The 23,144-nt window shown below is 45.6% G+C and overlaps 1 protein-coding gene across 3 annotated transcripts in view; it reads right to left on the bottom strand.

Moving 5' to 3' along the window:
• Positions 1-4,138, bottom strand: part of rock1 (Rho-associated, coiled-coil containing protein kinase 1) — a 53,960-nt gene extending 49,822 nt beyond the window's left edge. For all 3 annotated transcript variants that reach the window (XM_072441752.1, XM_072441753.1, XM_072441751.1), the window contains exon 1: positions 3,282-4,138. In XM_072441752.1, the coding sequence (XP_072297853.1) occupies positions 3,282-3,374 (93 nt within the window). In that variant the 5' untranslated portion in view covers positions 3,375-4,138. The remainder of the gene's footprint in view (positions 1-3,281) is intronic.
• Between the last annotated feature and the right edge of the window lie 19,006 nt (positions 4,139-23,144).

Genomic DNA, 23,144 nt, shown 5'->3' on the forward strand with positions numbered 1-23,144 from the left:
GGGGAACAACGCCCCACTGTGTCCCTGCTGGTAAAAAATGCAGCGTGTGAGCACTTTAAGGTGAGCTTAATTGGCCCCTTCTGCAACAGGACTGGAGAATAAGTTTCCATGTTATTTTTTGTATTTTTTCTTCTAAAGAGCCCACTACAGAAGGCTATAAACAAATGTGGCGAAGTCGAGAGGGTGGGTGGGGTTTAGGGACACGACCCTCTTTGCAGAAAACACACAGCATCACTGAAGCAAGAAGACAGGATTTATTTAAGACACGACAACATTCATTTCTCACAAAACGGATCGAAAAGGGAACTCTGTACTTGGTTAAATGTTGCGCAAAATCATTTTCGGCAGTAAAATATGAAGAAAATCTAGCAATATTTCAAAGTCTGCCTCAATTATTGAAAACAAAAAAGCAATGGTCACTTAAATGTTATAACTTGCAACAAACAAACAACAAAACTAAGGGTGGGTAATAGTGACAAAAATGAATAAAACATTAAGTATCCCGATAACAATAGTCACACAGTTTTATGTCAATCTAACTGTTAAAACGAATCAGTTGAAATGCAATTATCAGAAAAAAAGTGTGGAAATAAACATATACTTCAATTTCAGCTCTTTATGTTGCATTTTTACAATAAATAATGTACTTGATATTCAAATTTTGCATATCTACAAAACGACATTCACTGTATTACCTAAATTCGGATATATTGCCCACATCTACTGGACAAGTTCAGCAAACAAGGCATGAAATAACATTGAAGACATTAACGTCAAAGTAGATCAAGCCATATTTATGATGTATTTCAGCATTATCCAACCATTTTAATTGCATCTCATTTTGATCAGTTTCTTCGCATAAGCGCCATAAGTGCTCCCTGACATTAATAACGGGTGTAAGTTGTGAATATGCATCTAAAAGCCTCCACAGAGTGCCATTAGTCCAGCCACTTAGGCCAAGGGGATGACAATGACACAGCGAATGCACAGGAAGTGAGAGCCATTGTTATTATGTTTTATGAATGAGAACTTATTCCCTATGTGGACTACAATAACCCAAGACAGCAGGATGGGCTAATGTTCTTGCGAGAATACTTGAGTTAATTTAATTCAGTAAAAAAAAACTTAAGGCATCTGTATGAGAAACAAAACACACATTTATTTAAGTAACAAACAAAGCCAATGTTTTATCTTTAAGCTTACCACCAGCCTCACTTCTCAACACAAAATGCACCCAATTTTTAAGTAATTTCGAGTCTAGAAAAGCGCTAATATCTATAAATTATCAGTCACATCTAGGGGTAGGTCAAGTTATTAGCTCTTTTTACGCATGTTTAAACAATCTATACAGTTGCTATTAACATTTGTCTGTGTGTTTTAAAAATAGGGGGGAAAATGTCCGAACGATACGCCTAGAAAGTGAAGCTGCTCTGTGTGGATCACTTGTTGGGCTGATTCACTCCGATGACAAACCAAGTGCAAAGACACTGTGGATAAAGCTGGACTAGTGTCACCGAAGCCGATATAAACAAACAGCCACCCCACACACACACCACACGACCATCTCTGGCATCCTGCAGCCGCGAGTGAGTCAGTTCCTGGGATTGCCTGCTCTTAATTCTAACCCGAGTAGCACGTGGAAGGAAGGAAGTGCTCACCTGCATTTTCCCACGCATAAAAAGTCATTACAGAGTAGTCAGCCACCAACAGGAAGCGGCCATGGGGCAACTACAGCCGACAGGTGAACTCAGGGCGGGTTGCGACAGGCTCCCCGGCACGCACCTACACTTAAGACGGCGCAGACAAAACAACACAGAACGCCAAGCAAACAGGAAGTAGGGACGACAACGTGTACCGAGTCGGACTGACAGGTTAGAGTCAAAAAACGAACGCAGAGATGTCACTTTCTTTTGTCGTGGCATGTTACAAAGTCTCAATTCAACAACTTCAGCGACAAACAAAGACGATAAAATCAAAATGGAACAAGACAGTAACTACAATTTCATAAGAGTCATTCAATGCATTACGTTACGTGTGATGAAATTGCAAAGCGTTTGAACCTCATGACTGGTCACCAAAGGATGTATTGTTTATTATAATCATGACTAACCTTTATGTACATATCTTCTGACCAGCCAACACTAATTTCCTCACGTTTTATATGATCTAATCCACAAAAAACTGCAATGTTTCCTATAAAGTTATACTGAGACAGTTAGCGATCCATATATGAATCATTTTTAATACAATTTTTACAAAATAGCCGTCACTTATTCATTCTGCTGATCGAAAAAGCACCAATTACGGATTCAATATAATTATCTTATGATTGTGACGATACTACAAGCATCATTTGTTTTTGTTCAGTTTTGAATGGGGGCAAAAATTGAACAGAAGAAGTGATGTACTATTCACATAAAATAATGAGTCACCTATTGTTCATTTAGCTGCAGTAAGCAAAAAAAAGAAAAGCTTTAAAATTCCATAATGCTTCCTTTCAAAGCAAAAATGCAAGGCCAAAGGGTTATAATGGGGAGAGTCAAGTTTGACAGTCGAGTTGGACGGACTTGTTTAGCATTTTCAAGTTGAACCAGTGGACTGGCACAAATGTGTGCTCCAAATATAGCTACAAAAAACAATGACTCTGTAAATATTGTTTTTCAGGCTTCCTTTAACCAACCTGAACTTCAGGCTGATTCATATTGTAGCTCAATTATGCTAAGTTTTATCTTATGAAGCTCTAAATTGAAGCTCAGATTTTTTTAGATTTTAATCGCATGGGTTGAAAGATTATAATAAGGACTGAGAATAGCGGTTATTTTAGAAGCTGATTAATTAGTGATCATTAGCTTGAATTGTTTTCTATTGTAAATTCACATTCAGTAATACGTTTTCCAATTAGCAATCAGATTTTAATTTATTTTAGCACGCATTTCAGACTCTGTATAGCCAGGAAAATACGATTACGATTGTTTTAATAGTCAACTAATAACAGTATTTCAAATTCACAGTTGCTGTCCTGATTATACGGGTTAGGGAACTTTTCCACACATTTTGAGGGACACCCGTTTGAAAGCTAAAGCACAGCACATCTACACTTTCGATACACGCGTTGTTTGCATGTGATCCGAGCTATGTTTGTTATACATTTAAATTGAAATTAAACTCCGAAAACATCACAGAAAATATGGCATTTCACAGTCACGTCTTCAAGCGGTGGTCTGACCCCGAATGGCTGCGACGCTAGCAACTTTAGCCAGTTAGCAACCTGCAAAACTTACCAGAAGGCAATCCGTGTTGATTTCCGACTTCGGGTCCTGCAACATGGCATCGATTTTCTCAAACCGAGCCTCCAGCGGGTCCGCGGTGGTCATTTTTACAGCTCAAGTCAGTCCCCGATGCTCGATTGTACACAAAAACAGCAGCTCTGGCGAGGCTAGCTTAATTTAGCAGCCTGCGGAAGCTAACCAAAGGTGCCGTCTGCCTCCCAACTTTGCGCTTCAAAGAGAATACATTGTTCTCCTCGTGCGTTCGCCAACAATAAAACGTTTAAGATCGCGCTGGATGTGCAGAAGCCACATGATCGGGCGACAAAAAGATGTTTTGCCAATTGCGGTTGAGAACTTTCAGAGGCAAAAGATAAACGCGGCGACAGATTAGTCCGCAGGATGCCAAAGGATAAGGGCTTAAAATGTAGCCGCATCCAACAAAAGACAATTAAAATCTACAAAGAATGTCCACATGGTCAAGCGCGACAGCAGGAATATACAATCCAGGCCCGTTTCCAGATATGTCCCGAGAGTTTTGTTTTTTGTGTGTGAAGTAACGCGAGCGACTGTGACAGCTCAAAAGTAGAAGTGGCAGGAAAAAAACTTCTGCTTCTGACAAAATTGTGCTCAGTCTGAACGCGGCGTCGTTACAGCGTCAAAGTGCGGTCCGTGCGCGGCGTGCCGAGCCTTGTCATCGCCTCGCGAGCGTTTCCCCCGGCGAGATACTCTTCCACTTTGGGCCGAAAAGTGATTAATAAGACCCCGAGGGAGACTGGTGGTCTAAAGAGAGACGAGCAGCAGACGATGCCCGATTTTCTTTCCCCGCAGCCTGACCAACATGTCCGCCTTCCTGTTCAAACCCCACTTGAAAATGTCAAGCAGTGCGCATGCGCGGCTCCACGGGCGCGTTCGAAACTGTTTCTGGCGGAGCCTCTCAAACTTTGACTGGCGCGCGCCCCCCTTGGGACATTAAAAAGACATTCACAGACTCATTTATGCCGGTGAAGTTGTTACTTTTAATGGCGGTTTGGCAGCCAAAGGTGCATTTACCGCCACCTGCTGTAGTTGTACGTCTTCTGTGGTTGTACGTCTTCCGTAGTTGTTCGTCTTCTGGAGATTTACGTCTTGTGTAGTTGTACGTCTTCTGTGGTTGTAACAACTTGATTCTATTCTGCCTTATTACTCTGTCTGTTTAAAGTATTTTTCCACAACACACTAGATTGTAAATACAGGGAGAGAGAGAAAGAAAGAGTAAGAAAGAAGAAAATTATAAAAATGAATATTCACAGACTGATTTCTGCCGGTGCTGATTGTTGTGTTACTTTTAATGGTGGTTGGCAGCCAACTGAAAAGATGCATTTACCGCCACCTACTGTAGTTGTATGTCTTCAAAGTATGTGTTTCACGCTATACCGTAACAAAAAAGAGAGAGAAATGAAAACTTAACCAAAGAGAGAGAGATATTGTTGTTGTTGTTTTTGTTGTTGTGTTACTTTTAATGGCGGTTGGCAGCCAACAGAAAAGGTGCATTCACCGCCACCTACTGTAGTTGTACGTCTTCAAAGTATGTGTTTCACGCTATACCGTAACAAAAAAAGAGAGAGAAATGAAAACTTAACCAAAGAGAGAGAGATATTGTTGTTGTTGTTTTTGTTGTTGTTGTTGTGTTACTTTTAATGGCGGTTGGCAGCCAACAGAAAAGGTGCATTCACCGCCACCTACTGTAGTTGTACGTCTTCAAAGTATGTGTTTCACGCTATACCGTAACAAAAGGAGAGCGAGAAAGAGAGACAGAGCCAACTTAAAAAGAGCAAAGACTCGTACCTCGTACGTATCACTGTCTTCAAAGCCCATGTGTTCCAAGCAGAAAGGAAAGTTCTAAGGTTAGAATAAAAAGCGGAGAGAATATTGTCCACACATGGTCTGGAGAGACGGGAGATGGCGGAGGAGAGTGGATCGGTGGTCGAAGACGTTCTGGACGGCGTGGAGGAGCAGCCTTTTCTGCCTGCACGTGCCCGGAAACGTAAAAAGTCCCTTAGCTCGTCCGAGGGTTCTGGGAATGAGCAGCAGGATGAGGCTGAAGCTATTGATGTCCGGGGTGAGAGCAGAGACTGTAAGGTGATCATAAAGCTTGCACAGGATAGTGCATCCTTTAAGGAGTGGAATTCAGTGGCATTGTCAAAGAGCCTAACTGTAGCTGTGGGAGTGATCAAGAGTGCGAGTGTCCTTAGAGATGGCTCGCTGCTGGTCGTGTGCAAGGACGCGGCTCAGCAACGGAAGGCGATTGGAACTAAACGTCTGGGTGGAAAGGACATTCTTGTGTCTAATGCTGAAAGAAACACGGTCAGAGGAGTTATCGTAGGTGTCCCTACGGCGACGTCTGTGGATGAAGTTAAGGAGAATTTGTCGGGAGTTACGGTGGTGGACGCTAGGCGGTTGAAGGTGACCCGGTCTGGGGTGAGATGTGACAGCTTGTCAGTAATGGTAACACTTGAAGGGAGGTGCCTGCCTAGTAAGGTGTTCATTGGGTACATGTGCTATAGCGTCAGGCCATATGTTCCGCCGCCCCTGCGTTGCTTTAAGTGCCAGCGCTTTGGGCATATTGCAGCGGTCTGTAGAGGGAGGCAAAGGTGTGGTAAATGTGCAGGAGATCATGAGTATGGGAAGTGTGACGTGGGTGCAAAACTGAAGTGCTGTAACTGTGGGGAAGAACATAGCTCTGCCTACGGGGGATGCAGGTTTAGCAAAAGAGCTGCTGAGGTGCAGAAAATAAAGGTCTCTCAAGGTATATCCTATGCAGATGCAGTCAAGAAAGTTTCAAGTAACGAGTTTAGAGTAAATACAGAGGGGGGAGCCGGCGCTGCTCCCGGCCGGGGCGAGGTGGGAGGGGCCAGCGTGGCTCCCAAGAAGTGTGAAGGTTTCAAGAGTGGAGGTCCCAAGTGTGCAGGTTCCAGAATTAATGAGAATACCCTGGTTGTGGATAGAGAGGATTTTGTACTCTTTATGGTGGATGTTGTAAACTGTGCTGCTCAGACTCAAAGCAGAACTGAAAGGATCAGGATCATTGCTAAAGCTGCAGGGAGATTCCTTGGAACAAAGGAGCTTGATTGGGCAGATATAGAAAACAGGCTAAAGGCGCTAAATGGGAGTCGGAGTGATGGAGGTCTGCTTTTGGGGAGTCAGAGTGATCAGAGTGACGAGATGGGGGTGGGGGTGGTCTCCTGCCCTCGCCCAGTCTCGTAGATGCACGGCTACCAAGCAGCGACATCAGTGGAAATATTAAAGCCTATAGAATGAAGCCTAAAGAATAAAGCTGTACGGTGGAAGCACCGAACGTCAAAGAAGGAGAGGAAGATGAAGAAGAGTCTCCCTGGAATAAAGCCGGTTGTTGTTGTTGTTGTTGTTGTTGTTGTTTTATGGCGGTTGGCATCCAATTGTTGCATTACCGCCAGACTTTATTCCTCAGACTTTTCGTAGTCCTCAGACTGTCGTAGTCCGTAAAAGTACTCCTTCCATTGCTTTGGTGTTACAAAGCCCATGAAGTCATGACATGTCTTTGTGACTAGAATAGTTGTTGTTGTTGTTGGTGGTGGTGTTTTATGGCGGTTGGCATCAGAGTGTTGCATTACCGCCAGACTTTATTCCTCAGACGTTTCGTAGTCCTCAGACTCTGTCGTAGTCCGTAAAAGTACTCCTTCCATTGCTTTGGTGTTACAAAGCCCATTGGTCTCTGAAACAACAACAACTATTCTAGTCACAAAGACATATCATGACCTCATGGGTTTTGTAACACCAAAGCAATGGAAGGAGTACTTTTACGGACTACGACAGAGTCTGAGGACTGCGAAAAGTCTGAGGAATAAAGTCTGGCGGTAATGCAACAATTGGATGCCAGCCGCCATAAAACAACAACAACAACAACAAGGCTCTCTTTCTTTCTATATCTCTCTTTTTTATGCTATTGCGTACAACTACAACCGCGAACAACTACAGTCGGTGATGGTAAATGCACCTTTTCAGTTGGCTTCAACTGTCATTAAAAGTAACAGAAGAAGAAGACCGGGAGTGTAGCGTCCAGATGAATTGAGAAGGCCAAAACTGATGGTTCAATGAGTTTTTATTACTTCCATTCCGTGTCATTCAAACAATGTCAGAGCTAGGCAAGACCAAATAAAGAATAATAAGCATTTAGTCTTTATAATCATATTAGCATAACTGTTTTCCATACATTTGTAAAATAAACATTTAAAATTGTTCAATAATACAATCATTCATATTATAAACATTGTTCCCCTGACGACTGTCGCTTGATCTTTGGGTTTTTAAAACGTTCACCATGTTGTTGTTGTTGTTGTTGTTGTTGTTTTATGGCGGTTGGCATTACCGCCAGACTTTATTCCTCAGACTTTGTCGTAGTCCTCAGACTCTGTCGTAGTCCGTAAAAGTACTCCTTCCATTGCTTTGGTGTTACAAAGCCCATGAGGTCATGATATGTCTTTGTGACTAGAATAGTTGTTGTGTCAGAGACCAACCGGCTTTATTCCAGGGAGACTCTTCTTCATCTTCCTCTCCTTCTTTGACGTTCGGTGCTTCCACCGTACAGCTTTATTCTTCAGGCTTTGTTCACCATGTTTTTCGATGTTTTCACCGTTAGCCGTAGCTCACTTTACTTGTCTTTGATTCTTTTTTTCTTTGATTCTTTTCTTTGATCTTTCTTTGATTATTTGATTCTTTGAGTCTTTTCTTTGATTCTTTAGTACAGTGGTCCCCAAACTACTGCCCGCGGGCCACTTCCGGCCCGTTGGGCCTTTAAATCCGGCCCGCCAAGCTTGTCCAAGTTATATTATATATATATTTTTTGCCGCAGGCTTTATTAGACAGTAGATGGAATGAGAAAGAAAGGAAGGGGAATGATGAGAGAGAAAGGAGGACATGCAGCAAATGTCGGAGTCGGGATTCAAACTCACGATACTGTGACTGGCCGTTCATTTTACCTTTTGCCTGTAATGCCCACATTTCCCCAAGAGATGGCACTGTTCCCTCTAAGCTGCGCCTGCGCAGCTGCGCACTGCTTGCACATAGTGTACTGCTCGCACTTAGTGCACTTAGTGCACTACTCGCACTGCTCGCACTTAGTGCGCGCAGAAGAAAATCTATGGCGCGCAGAAAATAAAATTCACCACAAACGGCCACCGGGGCCAATCAAGCAGGAAGCGTAAATGTTTGACACACTGAAGAAGACTCTAGTGGACAGTAGAAGACTCTTGTGGACAGTAGAAGACTCTAGTGGACAGTAGAAGACTCTAGTGGACAGTAGAAGACTCTTGTGGATAGTAGAAGACTCTTGTGGACAGTAGAAGACTCTTGTGGACAGTAGAAGACTCTAGTGGACAGTAGAAGACTCTAGTGGACAGTATTAGACTCTAGTGGACAGTAGAAGACTCTAGTGGACAGTAGAAGACTCTAGTGGACAGTAGAAGACTCTTGTGGATAGTAGAAGACTCTTGTGGACAGTAGAAGACTCTTGTGGACAGTAGAAGACTCTAGTGGACAGTAGAAGACTCTTGTGGACAGTTGAAGACTCTAGTGGACAGTAGAAGACTCTAGTGGACAGTAGAAGACTCTTGTGGACAGTTGAAGACTCTAGTGGACAGTAGAAGACTTGTGGACAGTAGAAGACTCTAGTGGACAGTAGAAGACTCTAGTGGACAGTAGAAGACTCTTGTGGACAGTTGAAGACTCTAGTGGACAGTAGAAGACTCTAGTGGACAGTAGAAGACTCTAGTGGACAGTAGAAGACTCTTGTGGATAGTAGAAGACTCTTGTGGACAGTAGAAGACTCTTGTGGACAGTAGAAGACTCTAGTGGACAGTAGAAGACTCTAGTGGACAGTAGAAGACTCTAGTGGACAGTAGAAGACTCTTGTGTATAGTAGAAGACTCTTGTGGACAGTAGAAGACTCTTGTGAACAGTAGAAGACTCTAGTAGACAGTAGAAGACTCTAGTGGACAGTAGAAGACTCTTGTGGACAGTAGAAGACTCTAGTGGACAGTAGAAGACTCTAGTGGACAGTAGAAGACTCTTGTGGACAGTTGAAGACTCTAGTGGACAGTAGAAGACTTGTGGACAGTAGAAGACTCTAGTGGACAGTAGAAGACTCTAGTGGGCAGTAGAAGACTCTAGTGGACAGTAGAAGACTCTTGTGGACAGTAGAAGACTCTAGTGGACAGTAGAAGACTCTAGTGGACAGTAGAAGACTCTTGTGGACAGTTGAAGACTCTAGTGGACAGTAGAAGACTTGTGGACAGTAGAAGACTCTAGTGGACAGTAGAAGACTCTAGTGGACAGTAGAAGACTCTAGTGGACAGTAGAAGACTCTTGTGGACAGTAGAAGACTAGTGGACAGTAGAAGACTCTAGTGGACAGTAGAAGACTCTTGTGGACAGTTGAAGACTCTAGTGGACAGTAGAAGACTTGTGGACAGTAGAAGACTCTTGTGGACAGTAGAAGACTCTAGTGGACAGTAGAAGACTCTAGTGGACAGTAGAAGACTCTTGTGGACAGTTGAAGACTCTAGTGGACAGTAGAAGACTTGTGGACAGTAGAAGACTCTTGTGGACAGTAGAAGACTCTAGTGGACAGTAGAAGACTCTAGTGGACAGTAGAAGACTCTTGTGGACAGTAGAAGACTCTAGTGGACAGTAGAAGACTCTTGTGGACAGTTGAAGACTCTAGTGGACAGTAGAAGACTTGTGGACAGTAGAAGACTCTTGTGGACAGTAGAAGACTCTTGTGGACAGTAGAAGACTCTAGTGGACAGTAGAAGACTCTAGTGGACAGTAGAAGACTCTTGTGGACAGTAGAAGACAGTAGATAATTAATCATTATTTAATGCATTTGGAAAACAATTTGTACATTGAGCCTTGCATTTGTTGCTTTGTTACAAGTTACAGGTCAAATCTTGCGTGTAATTTATAGTAATTAATTAGTTCACACAAACACCATATTTTCCTGGCCCGGCCCCTCGGCCAAATTTTAGAACCCAATGTGGCCCTCAGGTCAAAAAGTTTGGGGACCACTGTTTTAGTAGATTTTTGTTTCACTGTAACGCTTGGTGACACAGGAAGTTACCAAATTAAAAGCGAAACCTTATTTATTTAACTTTACAGGGAGGGAGATGAGGGAACGAAGGGAACCAGGACAGAAGCATGTGCGGCGGGACCCAATAGATCCATGCGCGGGACAGAGGAGGGACAGGGGAGGGACAGAGGAAGGACAGAGAAGAGATAGAGGACGGACAGAGAAGAGACAGAGGAGGGACAGAGGAGGGTCAGAGGAGGGTCAGAGGAGGGTCAGAGGAGAGTCAGAGGAGGGACAGAGGACGCACAGAGGAGAGACAGAGGAGGGACAGAGGACGCACAGAGGAGAGACAGAGGAGGGACAGAGAAGAGACAGAGGAGAGTCAGAGGAGAGTCAGAGGAGAGACAGAGGAGAGTCAGAGGAGAGTCAGAGGAGAGTCAGAGGAGAGACAGAGGAGAGTCAGAGGAGAGTCAGAGGAGAGACAGAGGAGAGTCAGAGGAGAGTCAGAGGCAAATGTGTGTGATGGGCACAGATGCAGGCTCCTTTGCTGCTCTCATGTATTTGGAGATTAACCACATGTTGGTTCTCAGCGTTTTTCTGGTCAAAACACGTCTGTCACTCCTAATGTGCGCACATTTCTCTAAATGTTTCGCACGCCCCTTGGCACGGCTCTGCGCCCCCCAAAACGGGTGCGCCCCACACTTTGAGAAGCTCTGGTTTATGGGCAACATGTTTGAGGCGGCTGTTCTGAGGCGGCTGTTCTGAGGCGACTGCTCTGAGGCAGGCGGCTGCTGCTGGCCAAGCAGAGCGCCACCGCTGAGCTCAGCACTGCACTGATGAAATGGCAATTACAGGATTACACTGGGCTGGGCTCTTCATTTCCCCAGGGGCCACATGAGACAAGGCGGGGGCTGCAGAGGACACGCTGACCATCTGACGGTTAAAGCTGCAGCAGACACACACTCACAGAAAAAGGCTCATCTAAACAGACAGACTGACTTTGAAGCAACACAACATTATTTACATTGCTAGTAGAGCTATGCAAGTTAGACAACTGCAAATTATTGAATTTACATTGCAAATGTTAGGCTACATGTTCTATTCTTCATAGCAGCCAATTATTATCTTACATAAAGGTATCATTGTATGCTATTTGTTCAGGGAAAATGTACCTATGATACTGACACCCAAAAAGTATTGTTCGTTAATAAGAATCAGAATCAGAAAAGGTTTATTGTCATAGTCAGTGAACAGAATTCACAGGGGAGGAACTTGTGTTGGTGATTCGGTGCAACATACAACAATGAACAATAATGAATGATAATTATCATAACATATAATCTTTTCTAAAGGTGCACTGTTATGTTTTTGGTTGAGGGTCCACCACCCGCTTGTCTCCATGGAGATGTTATTGCTTTAGCTTGAATGTTTTCACAGTATTGCATTCAAAATATCTTTCTTGCATTAAATCGCTTGTGTTTCTATGCGTGGTCACCTCTCCACAGACACCTACATATTTTGGTCTGACCCTGTCCCATGTTTGGGGCTTAATGTATTTTAGGTCATTGAGAACACAATTAAAAAGTAATGATACAACATACCCTGCTGGGGTAACATAATCAAGGAAGCTATACAAACTTTAAGGCCTGCCACTGTGTTGAAAATGTTTATGCCTACTTCCATATTTTAATGTCATGAGGTCTTACATGCTATATATACCTGGTTGCCAAAGTTTAAATGTTATGTCAAACCTTCTCTTTTCTGGTTTAGCATTTATTTCAACGTTAACATTAATGGCCTACAAAATAATATACTATTGCAATTATAACAACATCAACCCATGGATTAACCCTGACATTAAGAAGTCTTAAAAAAGCATGTCAAAGTGCTTATTCACAGGGACGTGAACTGGAGGAACTGTGGCTGTCAATTGGTTCATGGTCACCATGTGTTTGGGACGGCCCTGTTATTCACAAGTATTGGATGGACGACGTGGACTGATTTGATCTTTTCACACGCTGGACTTGTTTTATTTGTTATTTCGGTGTTGTTCTTATAATAATATTCTAAATAAAGAAATACATGAAATAAAAACCTGCCATTAAAACTGCTGCTGAAGCCTGAAGGAGAAGAAAAGACCTTTCTGGTCAGGTAACAAGGAGGAGCAGAAGAATCTGTGGAGAAAGATCAGACAGGCAAAGGTTAGCTACAGGAGGAAGATGGAGTTCGGACCCAGTGAGCAAAAAACAGGTCCAAAGCTCTCCTTAACCATGAAAAAAGAGATATTGTAAAGAAATAACCCCAGGAGCTGTGTTGGATGTAAGTATATTTGATTTGAAGTAATTAGTTAGCTAAGTTGATATCACTTTTAGCAATTACAATGATTATAACAGACTGCAGTGTTTGAGTGGTCTCTGGCGCCATCGTCTGGATAACATGTGTCGCTGCATCAACATCAGACTCAAATTGGGGATCACACTCCCAAATGCAGCACTTCTCAAGGTAATGATGTGGTGACCCTAATGTGGTTTAAGGAAATTACAGTAGAAACGCCGTAGTAACCTATTCATTGGGTTAAGCTTTCTTTAGACTATAAGCAACAGTTTGGGAATTTTGTCTATGGGATTGTTAAGAGTTTCACGTCAAAGACGTTCCTCGATTCTGGGTCCAGGTCAGATTTTAGAGTCTAACGTTAAACAAAAGCTTTAGACCACAGACATGAGGGAAATCTTCTCATCCTCCAAGCGCAAAGACTGCAGAGAAGAGACCACACACTTTACAATAATACAAGCTTAAATTGAACTAAACTGGGTTCTAGAATCAGCAGCTTCCTGTCTAAAAGCAACTGTTATTATGTCATAGAACGTGGATCATTCTTTTTTACTGTAGCTAATCTGCAGTGGTTTCACCATCTAGGGATCCTGAGAGTGGGCGTACTGGCGCCGCTTATTTTGTGCCTGACCTGGGGCTGGCGGTCAAGAAGAGTTTGACAGATCGCCTTTCTGTTTTCACGTCGGAACTTATAGCGATACGGTTGGCATTGGAATGGGCGGAATCTGCTTTGCAGTGTTGCGGCATTGTGGTGGCCTCTGACAGCCTTTCTGCATTGCAAAGCATTAAATCTGGGAAATCGGATTGCAGACAGGATGTGTTGAATGGCATATTCTGTCTGCTGCTCTCCCTGTCCAGGAAGGATGTGAGGGTTTCCTTCATTTGGGTCCCTGCGCATGTGGGGGTGGATGGTAACGAAATGGCTGATGCACTGGCTAAGCGTTCCCTTAGGCGGCCATCAATTGATGTGGCGGTTGAGTTAAGCAAATCTGAAGTCAAGCCCGTTATCAAGAGTCATGTGGTCGGCCTTTGGCAGGAATTTTGGAGCCACTGTGTTACTGGACGGCATCTCTATCACATACAGGGTAGTGTGGGTCCTTGCGGGTCTATGGGCAGGAACGCGTGGGAGGAAAGGGCCTTCGCCCGCATGAGGATTGGCCATGCTGGACTCAATTGGTCACTGAGTAGGATAGGCAAACATCCGACCGGTCTGTGTGGTCGCTGTCGGGTGCCGGAGACTGTCGAGCATGTGCTGATTTGCTGTGAGGCTTATGATAGAGAAAGGGCCGGGTTGGCCTTGTGGTTTCGGAATAATGGGCGGGAGTTCAATCTGCGGAACGTTCTGGCGATCCAGTCACAGGGTTTGTGTCAGGCTGTGGTTGCTTACTTATGTAGCACAGGGCTGGGTGGACGTTTATAGAGGTGGGGGGTGTTGGAGACTGAGCCGAGGATGAGGAGCAAGAGGATGTTCTAACGCGCTTGGACTTCATGGGCCTAGTTGTTGTTGTTGTTGTTGTTGTTGTTGTTTTATGGCAGTTGGCATCCGAGTGTTGCATTACCGCCAGACTTTATTCCTCAGACGTTTCGTAGTCCTCAGACTCTGTCGTAGTCCGTAAAAGTACTCCTCCCATTGCTTTGGTGTTACAAAGCCCATGAGGTCATGATATGTCTTTGTGACTAGAATAGTCTCTGTTGTTGTTGTTGTTGTTGTTGTTTTATGGCGGTTGGCATCCGAGTGTTGCATTACCGCCAGACTTTATTCCTCAGACGTTTCGTAGTCCTCAGACTCTGTCGTAGTCCGTAAAAGTACTCCTCCCATCGCCCCGGCGCCACAAAGCCCATGAGGTCATGATGTGTCTTTGTGACCAGAATAGTTGTTGTGTCAGAGACCAACCGGCTTCACTCCAGGGAGACTCCTCCTCACCTTCCTCGCCCCCTTCGACGTTCGGTGCTTTGGAAGTACAAAGCCCATGAGATCATGGGACGTCTTTGTTGTTTTACAAAGCCCATGAGGTCATGGGACGTCTTTGTCGTTTTATCCTTTAGAAGTCCTTCTTCCATCACTTTGGCGTTTCTAGGCCCATGAAGTCCAAGCGCGTTAGAACATCCTCTTGCTCCTCATCCTCGGCTCAGTCTCCAACACCCCCCACCTCTATAAACGTTTACCCAGCCCTGTGCTACATAAGTAAGCAACCACAGCCTGACACAAACCCTGTGACTGGATTGCCAGAACGTTCCGCAGATTGAACTCCCGCCCATTATTCCGAAACCACAAGGCCAACCCGGCCCTTTCCCTATCATAAGCCTCACAGCAAATCAGCACATGCTCGACAGTCTCTGGCACCCGACAGTGACCACACAGACCGGTCGGATGTTTGCCTATCCTACTCAGTGACCAATTGAGTCCAGTATGGCCAATCCTCATGCGGGCGAAGGCCCTTTCCTCCCACGCGTTCCTGCCCATAGACCCGCAAGGACCCACACTACCCTGTATGTGATAGAGATGCCGTCCAGTAACACAGTGGCTCCAAAATTCCTGCCAAAGGCCGACCACATGACTCTTGATAACAGGCTTGATTTCAGATTTGCTTAACTCAACCGCCACATCAATTGATGGCCGCCGAAGGGAACGTTTAGCCAGTGCATCAGCCATTTCGTTACCATCCACCCCCACATGCGCAGGGACCCAAATGAAGGAAACCCTCACATCCTTCCTGGACAGGGAGAGCATCAGACAGAAGATGCCATTCAACACATCCTGTCTGCAATCCGATTTCCCAGATTTAATGCTTTGCAATGCAGAAAGGCTGTCAGAGGCCACCACAATGCCGCAACACTGCAAAGCAGATTCCGCCCATTCCAACGCCAACCGTATCGCTATAAGTTCCGACGTGAAAACAGAAAGGCGATCTGTCAACCTCTTCTTGACCGCTAGCCCCAGGTCAGGCACAAAATAAGCGGCGCCAGTACGCCCACTCTCAGGATCCCTAGACCCGTCGGTATAAATAAACACATCACCTGAGTGCTTATCGATGAGCGCTTGAACGGCAAACTGCGGTGCCCTCCCAGCGACTCCTCTAAGCTTGCCATGCAAGCTAAAATCAACAGGAGCCGGGACAAACTTCCACGGAGCTATAGCAGACAAAGCCACCGACGGGCTCACACGCAGATCACCAACCCCCGCAAGCCGCGCCTTCGCATTTCCTACCTGGCTGAAAATCATACCACCAGCCTCACTCTGCCCCCCATCAACCCTGAGAAAGTCCCTCACCGGGTGAGAGCTCGTATGACCTTGCACATTCACCCAGTAAGCCAACAGAAGTTCTAGCCTCCGGAGCCGTAACGGCAATTCCCCCAACTCAACCTGCAGCGCCGAGACAGGGGAGGTCCTAAAAGCCCTACAGCAGATGCGCAAGGCCTGGGCTTGCTCCACATCAAGCTTCTTTAAGTTAGTCTCAGCCGCAGACATGTAGGCTATACAGCCATAATCAATAGCCGCCCTCATGACGGCCCGATAAATACCCAGGAGCGACCTTCTGCTGGCCCCCCAGTCCTGGCCGGATAGACAACGAAGCAAGTTATTCACCCTTTTGCATTTACCACTGACCTCATCAATGTGCCGACGCCAACTAAGCCTCTCGTCAAAGGTGACCCCCAAGAACCTCACCTCCCTGACCTGTTCGAGCACCTGCCCATGCAGTCGAAGGGAGACGTCCCTATGTCCATTGAAGAAACAGATCACTTGAGACTTCCGTACGGACAGTTTAAACCCCCACTTCAGGGTCCACTGCTCCACCTGCTGTATTGCCCTTTGCAGTTTCGCCTCGTAAAACCGGAGATTCCTCCCTCTCACCCATAGAGCGCCATCGTCAGCATAAAGGCTCCTCCCAACAGACCCATCCACGTCGTCAAAGATGTCCTTAATCATAACATTGAACAAGATAGGGCTACACACACTCCCCTGCGGGATCCCATTCTCCACCCCATAGACCCCAGAGTAAGCAGCGCCCACTCTGGTTTGGATACGCCGGCCAGACAGAAAGCTCCGGACCCAGTTAAACAGTTTACCCTTCACACCACACTTCCGCAGCTTAATGAGGAGCCCATCCTTCCAAACCATATCGTACGCCTTCTCCACATCAAAGAGCACCGCAATAACCTTTTCTTTCTGAGCCCTGGCCAGCTGGATATCAGATTCCAAACACAACACGGAATCCATGGTGTTCCTGCCCCTACGGAAACCACTCTGGTGCGCGGGAAGCAAACCCTGACTCTCCAAGAAGTAATCCAACCGCTCGGTAACCATGCGCTCCATCGTTTTCCCGAGCTGCGACGTCAAGGCAATCGGCCTATAACTTGAAGGGTCAGACGCTGGCCTACCCGGCTTCAGAACCGGCACCACCGTAGACTGTTTCCACGCAGATGGAACACAACCTGAATCCCAAACACGGTTGAAAAGACCCAGGACTAGCCCAAGCGTGTCATCAGTCAAATGAGAGAGCATGTCATAGCACACCTCATCTTTACCCGGGGCTGTCTGTTTCGCCTTAGAAAGTGCTCTCCTTAGCTCAAACAAACTAAACGGAAGGTCAAGGTCATCTTGAGTCGAAGGCTGGTGCCCAATCAGCTCAGAATTCTGGGCCAAAGTACTCTCCCTGTAGTGCCTTTCCGCAGGTGAGAGATTGTCAGAGCTGTGCACCGACACAAAGGTGCTGGCCAACAGTTCAGCTTTGTCAACGTCGCTGACTGCTTCAACACCATTCAGTATTAGGACCGGGGTCCCACGACGGCGCTCAACCCCATGCATCCGCTTAATCATCCCCCAAACATCCCCGAGACGCGTTTCTCTCCCAATTTTGGAACAATACCGCCTCCAATAGGCACTCTTGGCCGTTCTCACAGTTTTCCGCACAACAGCGCGGGCCCTCTTGTAGTCAATGAGGGCACCCTCAGTGTGGGCAACCCTTAGCCGGCGAAACGCCAAAGTTGTTGTTGTTGTTGTTGTTGTTTTATGGCGGTTGGCATCCGAGTGTTGCATTACCGCCAGACTTTATTCCTCAGACGTTTCGTAGTCCTCAGACTCTGTCGTAGTCCGTAAAAGTACTCCTCCCATCGCTTTGGCGTTACAAAGCCCATGAGGTCATGATGTGTTTTTGTGACTAGAATAGTTGTTGTGTCAGAGACCAACCGGCTTTATTCCAGGGAGACTCTTCTTCACCTTCCTCGCCCTCTTTGACGTTCGGTGCTTTGGAAGTACAAAGCCCATGAGATCATGGGACGTCTTTGTTGTTTTACAAAGCCCATGAGGTCATGGGACGTCTTTGTCGTTTTATCCTTTAGAAGTCCTTCTTCCATCACTTTGGCGTTTCTAGGCCCATGAAGTCCAAGCGCGTTAGAACATCCTCTTGCTCCTCATCCTCGGCTCAGTCTCCAACACCCCCCACCTCTATAAACGTTTACCCAGCCCTGTGCTACATAAGTAAGCAACCACAGCCTGACACAAACCCTGTGACTGGATCGCCAGAACGTTCCGCAGATTGAACTCCCGCCCATTATTCCGAAACCACAAGGCCAACCCGGCCCTTTCCCTATCATAAGCCTCACAGCAAATCAGCACATGCTCGACAGTCTCTGGCACCCGACAGTGACCACACAGACCGGTCGGATGTTTGCCTATCCTACTTAGTGACCAATTGAGTCCAGTATGGCCAATCCTCATGCGGGCGAAGGCCCTTTCCTCCCACGCGTTCCTGCCCATAGACCCGCAAGGACCCACACTACCCTGTATGTGATAGAGATGCCGTCCAGTAACACAGTGGCTCCAAAATTCCTGCCAAAGGCCGACCACATGACTCTTGATAACAGGCTTGATTTCAGATTTGCTTAACTCAACCGCCACATCAATTGATGGCCGCCGAAGGGAACGTTTAGCCAGTGCATCAGCCATTTCGTTACCATCCACCCCCACATGCGCAGGGACCCAAATGAAGGAAACCCTCACATCCTTCCTGGACAGGGAGAGCATCAGACAGAAGATGCCATTCAACACATCCTGTCTGCAATCCGATTTCCCAGATTTAATGCTTTGCAATGCAGAAAGGCTGTCAGAGGCCACCACAATGCCGCAACACTGCAAAGCAGATTCCGCCCATTCCAACGCCAACCGTATCGCTATAAGTTCCGACGTGAAAACAGAAAGGCGATCTGTCAACCTCTTCAAAGTGATGGAAGAAGGACGTCTAAAGGATAAAATGACAAAGACGTCCCATGACCTCATGGGCTTTGTAAAACAACAAAGACGTCCCATGACCTCATGGGCTTTGTACTTCCAAAGCACCGAACGTCAAAGAGGGAGAGGAAGATGAAGAAGAGTCTCCCTGGAATAAAGCCGGTCACAAAGACATATCATGACCTCATGGGCTTTGTAACACCAAAGCAATGGAAGGAGTACTTTTACGGACTATGACAGTCTGAGGACTACGAAAAGTCTGAGGAATAAAGTCTGGCGGTAATGCAACAATTGGATGCCAACCGCCATAAAACAACAACAATAACAACAACTCGGATGCCAGCCGCCATAAAACAACAACAACAACAACAACAACAACAACAATCCTCACATCATATAAACAAACACTACACATGAGGAACTACTCCAGGCTTTTTTCACTTATTTTTATACAATGCTTCAAACTGGATTAATAGTGATGTTTTATCGACTGGGTGTCATTGAAAAAAGGCCAACTGCTGGATATAAGATGAGGATGGATGAGAACACTACAGTTTAACTGGCTTTAGGTCTGTAGGTCTACTTAAAATGTGGACAGTTTATCACACATACAGTAGCCTATACATCCTTTTATTCTCACCTGGGATCATCTGTATTTATGATTTAAAATCATAATACATTTTTGAAACAATGTGAACTGTAACTTGGTTATTACCCAAAGCTCAGAGCATAGGTGAGGGTAGAAAGACGAATCGAGTGTTTTGCCTTTCTGACTCAGCTCCTTCTTCACCACAGTCTGATACAGCGACCCCATCACTGCAGATGCTGCACTGATCCGCCTGCCAATCTCCCGCTCCATCCTTCCCACACTCTTCTGCAAAGAGCCCCACCACCTGGAGAGGGCAAGCCACTTCTCGTCTTGGATTTGGAAGTGCTGATTTAATCCCAGCTGCTTCATATTTGGTTGCAATCCATTCCAGTGTATATTGCATGTCCTGGATTCGTTGAAGCAATCAGGACAACATAATCTGCAAACAGCAGAGATGGGATCCTGTGGTTCCCAAACTGGACACCCTCCGACCAAATTCACAAATAATCAAACTTCTTTGCTTAAATGCGTAGCGTTTTTATTTTTTGCAGTAACAGCTAATAAAATGACCACACAGACCATTATCCTTTGCTCAGTGCAGAGAACATGAAGAAATGACTAAAGAAATAACTGTTATTAAGTACTTTTATACATCAATTCTGTGTAATATTTATTCACACCAAAGGCTAGTCAGGCCTTTTAAAGGAAAAAGTAGCACATCTACAATTATGTTAGACTCACTAAAATATTGCAGAAATATCATACATAAAATACGCAATTCCATCCATCCATCCAGTTTCTACCGCTTATTCCCTTTTGGGGTCGCCGGTGACTGGAGCCTATCCCAGTGACTTCGGGCCTTAGGCTGGGTACATCCTGGACAGTGGTCTCAAAATGATGAAATGTTTTACGTTAACCTTACACACTAACCTCGCTTCTAAAGTGATATTCAAAATTGGCCCTAACACTACCTAATCACTTTGCTCTAAACAAGTCAACAAATACTTTTTGAGTCTCATCCAGGAGTCATTCTCAATCTGCAGCTCTAGTCTGAGAACTCGGATATTTATGCTGCTTTGCCCTGACCACCGGGCAAAACCTTCTGATAATAACATGTTTTGTTTATCTATTATCTTTATGAATGATTATTAAAGATAAGTGATAGAGCTCCCTCTTTAGCTCACTTGTGAAAATACACTGTCAGAACAGGCACAACAACATTTTCTCTCATTTTTCGTGAGCCAAGGCCAAAGAACAATACATTTCCGTGGAGTGACGGGTTCATGCCTCATATAGACCTATCTATCGTTTGTACACCACAATGTCCAAAATAATTGAACAAATACTCCCAAATTTATCTCACAATGATCAGACAAGATTTATTAACAAATGACAAACACAAGACAACAACAACAAGAAAGCCAAACATAAAAAATTAGCCGAGGTTTCGAGGTTACATTACCTGGGAAGAATTACGTTCCCAGGTAACGTAATTCTTCAGCGTTCTTGTATACACAATAAGAATATTCTAATCACAGGTAGTCTAATTTGGCAAGCGTATCTTCCCATCAAATAATCAATATTTATATCCCATATCCCACCCACAACCACCCGGCCCACTACCACCCGACCCACAACCACCCGACCCACAACCACCCGGCCCACAACCACCCGACCCACAACCACCCGGCCCACAACCACCCGACCCACAACCACCCGACCCACAACCACCCGACCCACAACCACCTGGCCCACAACCACCCGACCCACAACCACCCGGCCCACAACCACCCGACCCACAACCACCCGACCCACACAACCAAATGAATGGGTTTCAGTCACGTGGCTTATTTGTTGTCACCACCATTTTGAAGCTGCTTGTCTTCGCTGTTAGGTAGAAGTAGAAAACTGCACATAAAATTGAAAATGAAAAGGGTCGATACTTCAAGAAGACTTATGAATTTTGACCCTTATCTACAGCGGCGAGTCGCTGACACTTAAAAGCAGTGACCACTTGCCACAATAAACTTTTGACGACGTTTAGATCCAAGCTTCCTCACGCCCTCTGCACCGGACAAGCTTTCAGAGCTTTCAAGAGAACTTTGTGTCTGATCCTAAAATATATTATCCAGACAGTTGGAAATTAGCCTTGTTAAAACTGTCTGCAAGTAGGCTAACATTTATTAGCATAGCCATTCCAGCTCTAGCCAGCTGCTAACGACTTAATGAACAAACAGCTCAGCCTCAGTCTGGAGTGATTTCTAAGTTTGCTGGTCCCTCCTGACCACAAAATACATTTCTGGACAAACTTTTGTCCTCAAGATGGCAGCAGCGAGTCTGTGATGTCACTTTGGACCCATGAATGGATATAAACAGATGAACCAGCTGAGGAAGCTCCATCAGAGGAGTCTGCACCAGGAGCAGAGTCACCTGCAGCCAAAGGGCCCAAAGGAGAGATGAGGCAGAGACACCAAACCTCCACCAGGGGCCCACAATTCAGGCCCCAGCAGCCAAAGCTTACCACTACTCCTGGTGCAGACGGCTCCTCTGAGGAAACACTGGAGATCCTAAAAGTGAGAAAAGGATCAAAATAAATAAGAACTAAATATATGAGCTTAGAACCAGACTAAAAAAAAAAAAATGAAAATAAAAGTAGGACATAAATACAAGCCTAAATGAAAATGAACATCATGCTCAAATGTCCACGTCAAGACACGGTCAAACGCCTTCTCCATATCCACAAAGCACATGTGGAAAACTCCCATGGGCCCTTGAGAACCCAATTTAGTGTATAGAACTGGTCTCGCTCATGACCTATGGTCAAGACCTATGATCAAGACCTATGGTCATGAGCTTTGGGTAATGACCGAAAGAACAAGATCGCGGATACAAGCGGTCGAAATGAGTTTCCTCCGCCGTGTGGCTGGGCGCTCCCTTAGAGATAGGGTGAGGAGCTCAGTCACACGGGGGTAGCTCGGAGTAGAGCCGCTGCTCCTCCACGTCGAGAGGATCCAGCTGAGGTGGCTCAGGCATCTGTTCCAGATGCCTCCTGGGCGCCACCTTGAGGAGGTGTTTTGGGCATGTCCCACCGGGAAGAGGCCCTGTGGAAGACCCAGGACACGCTGGAGAGACTATGTCTCTCGGCTGGCCTGGGAACACCTCGGGATCCCCCCGGAGGAGTTAGAGGAAGTGTCTGGGGAGAGGGAGGGACTGCTGCCCCTGCGACCAGGCCCCAGATAAGCGGAAGAAAATGGATGGGTGGATAGAACTGGTCCCGCACTGCTCCCCCTAAAGGTGGTTGACTATCAGTCATATTCTGTTCTTCAGTGCCCTGGAATTGACCCCTAGGGAGGCCGAGAAGTGTGGTCCTCTGTAGTCGGAATTCAGACACTCGCCGTCGAGGACCAACCCCAGGGCTGGCTCCAGGTTAGGGCCCTGGTAACGGCCTTGTCATAGAACTTGTCGTAAAGAACTTCTAATATTTAACATTGACATTTGAATATCTGAGTCCTTTTAAATTGGTTGGCACGGTGGGCAGCGTATAGCGCCGTTGCCCCCCCCCCTCCCCAGATTTGAATACTTTATTGAACGTGTGCATATGTTAAGATTGTGAGCCTGTTTTGAATAGTAACACAAATGGCAGAGC

This window comes from Eucyclogobius newberryi, unplaced genomic scaffold (assembly GCF_026437365.1).
Source record: "Eucyclogobius newberryi isolate DKJ021-1_F unplaced genomic scaffold, fEucNew1.0.hap1 SCAF_12, whole genome shotgun sequence".
Lineage (NCBI taxonomy): Eukaryota > Metazoa > Chordata > Actinopteri > Gobiiformes > Gobiidae > Eucyclogobius > Eucyclogobius newberryi.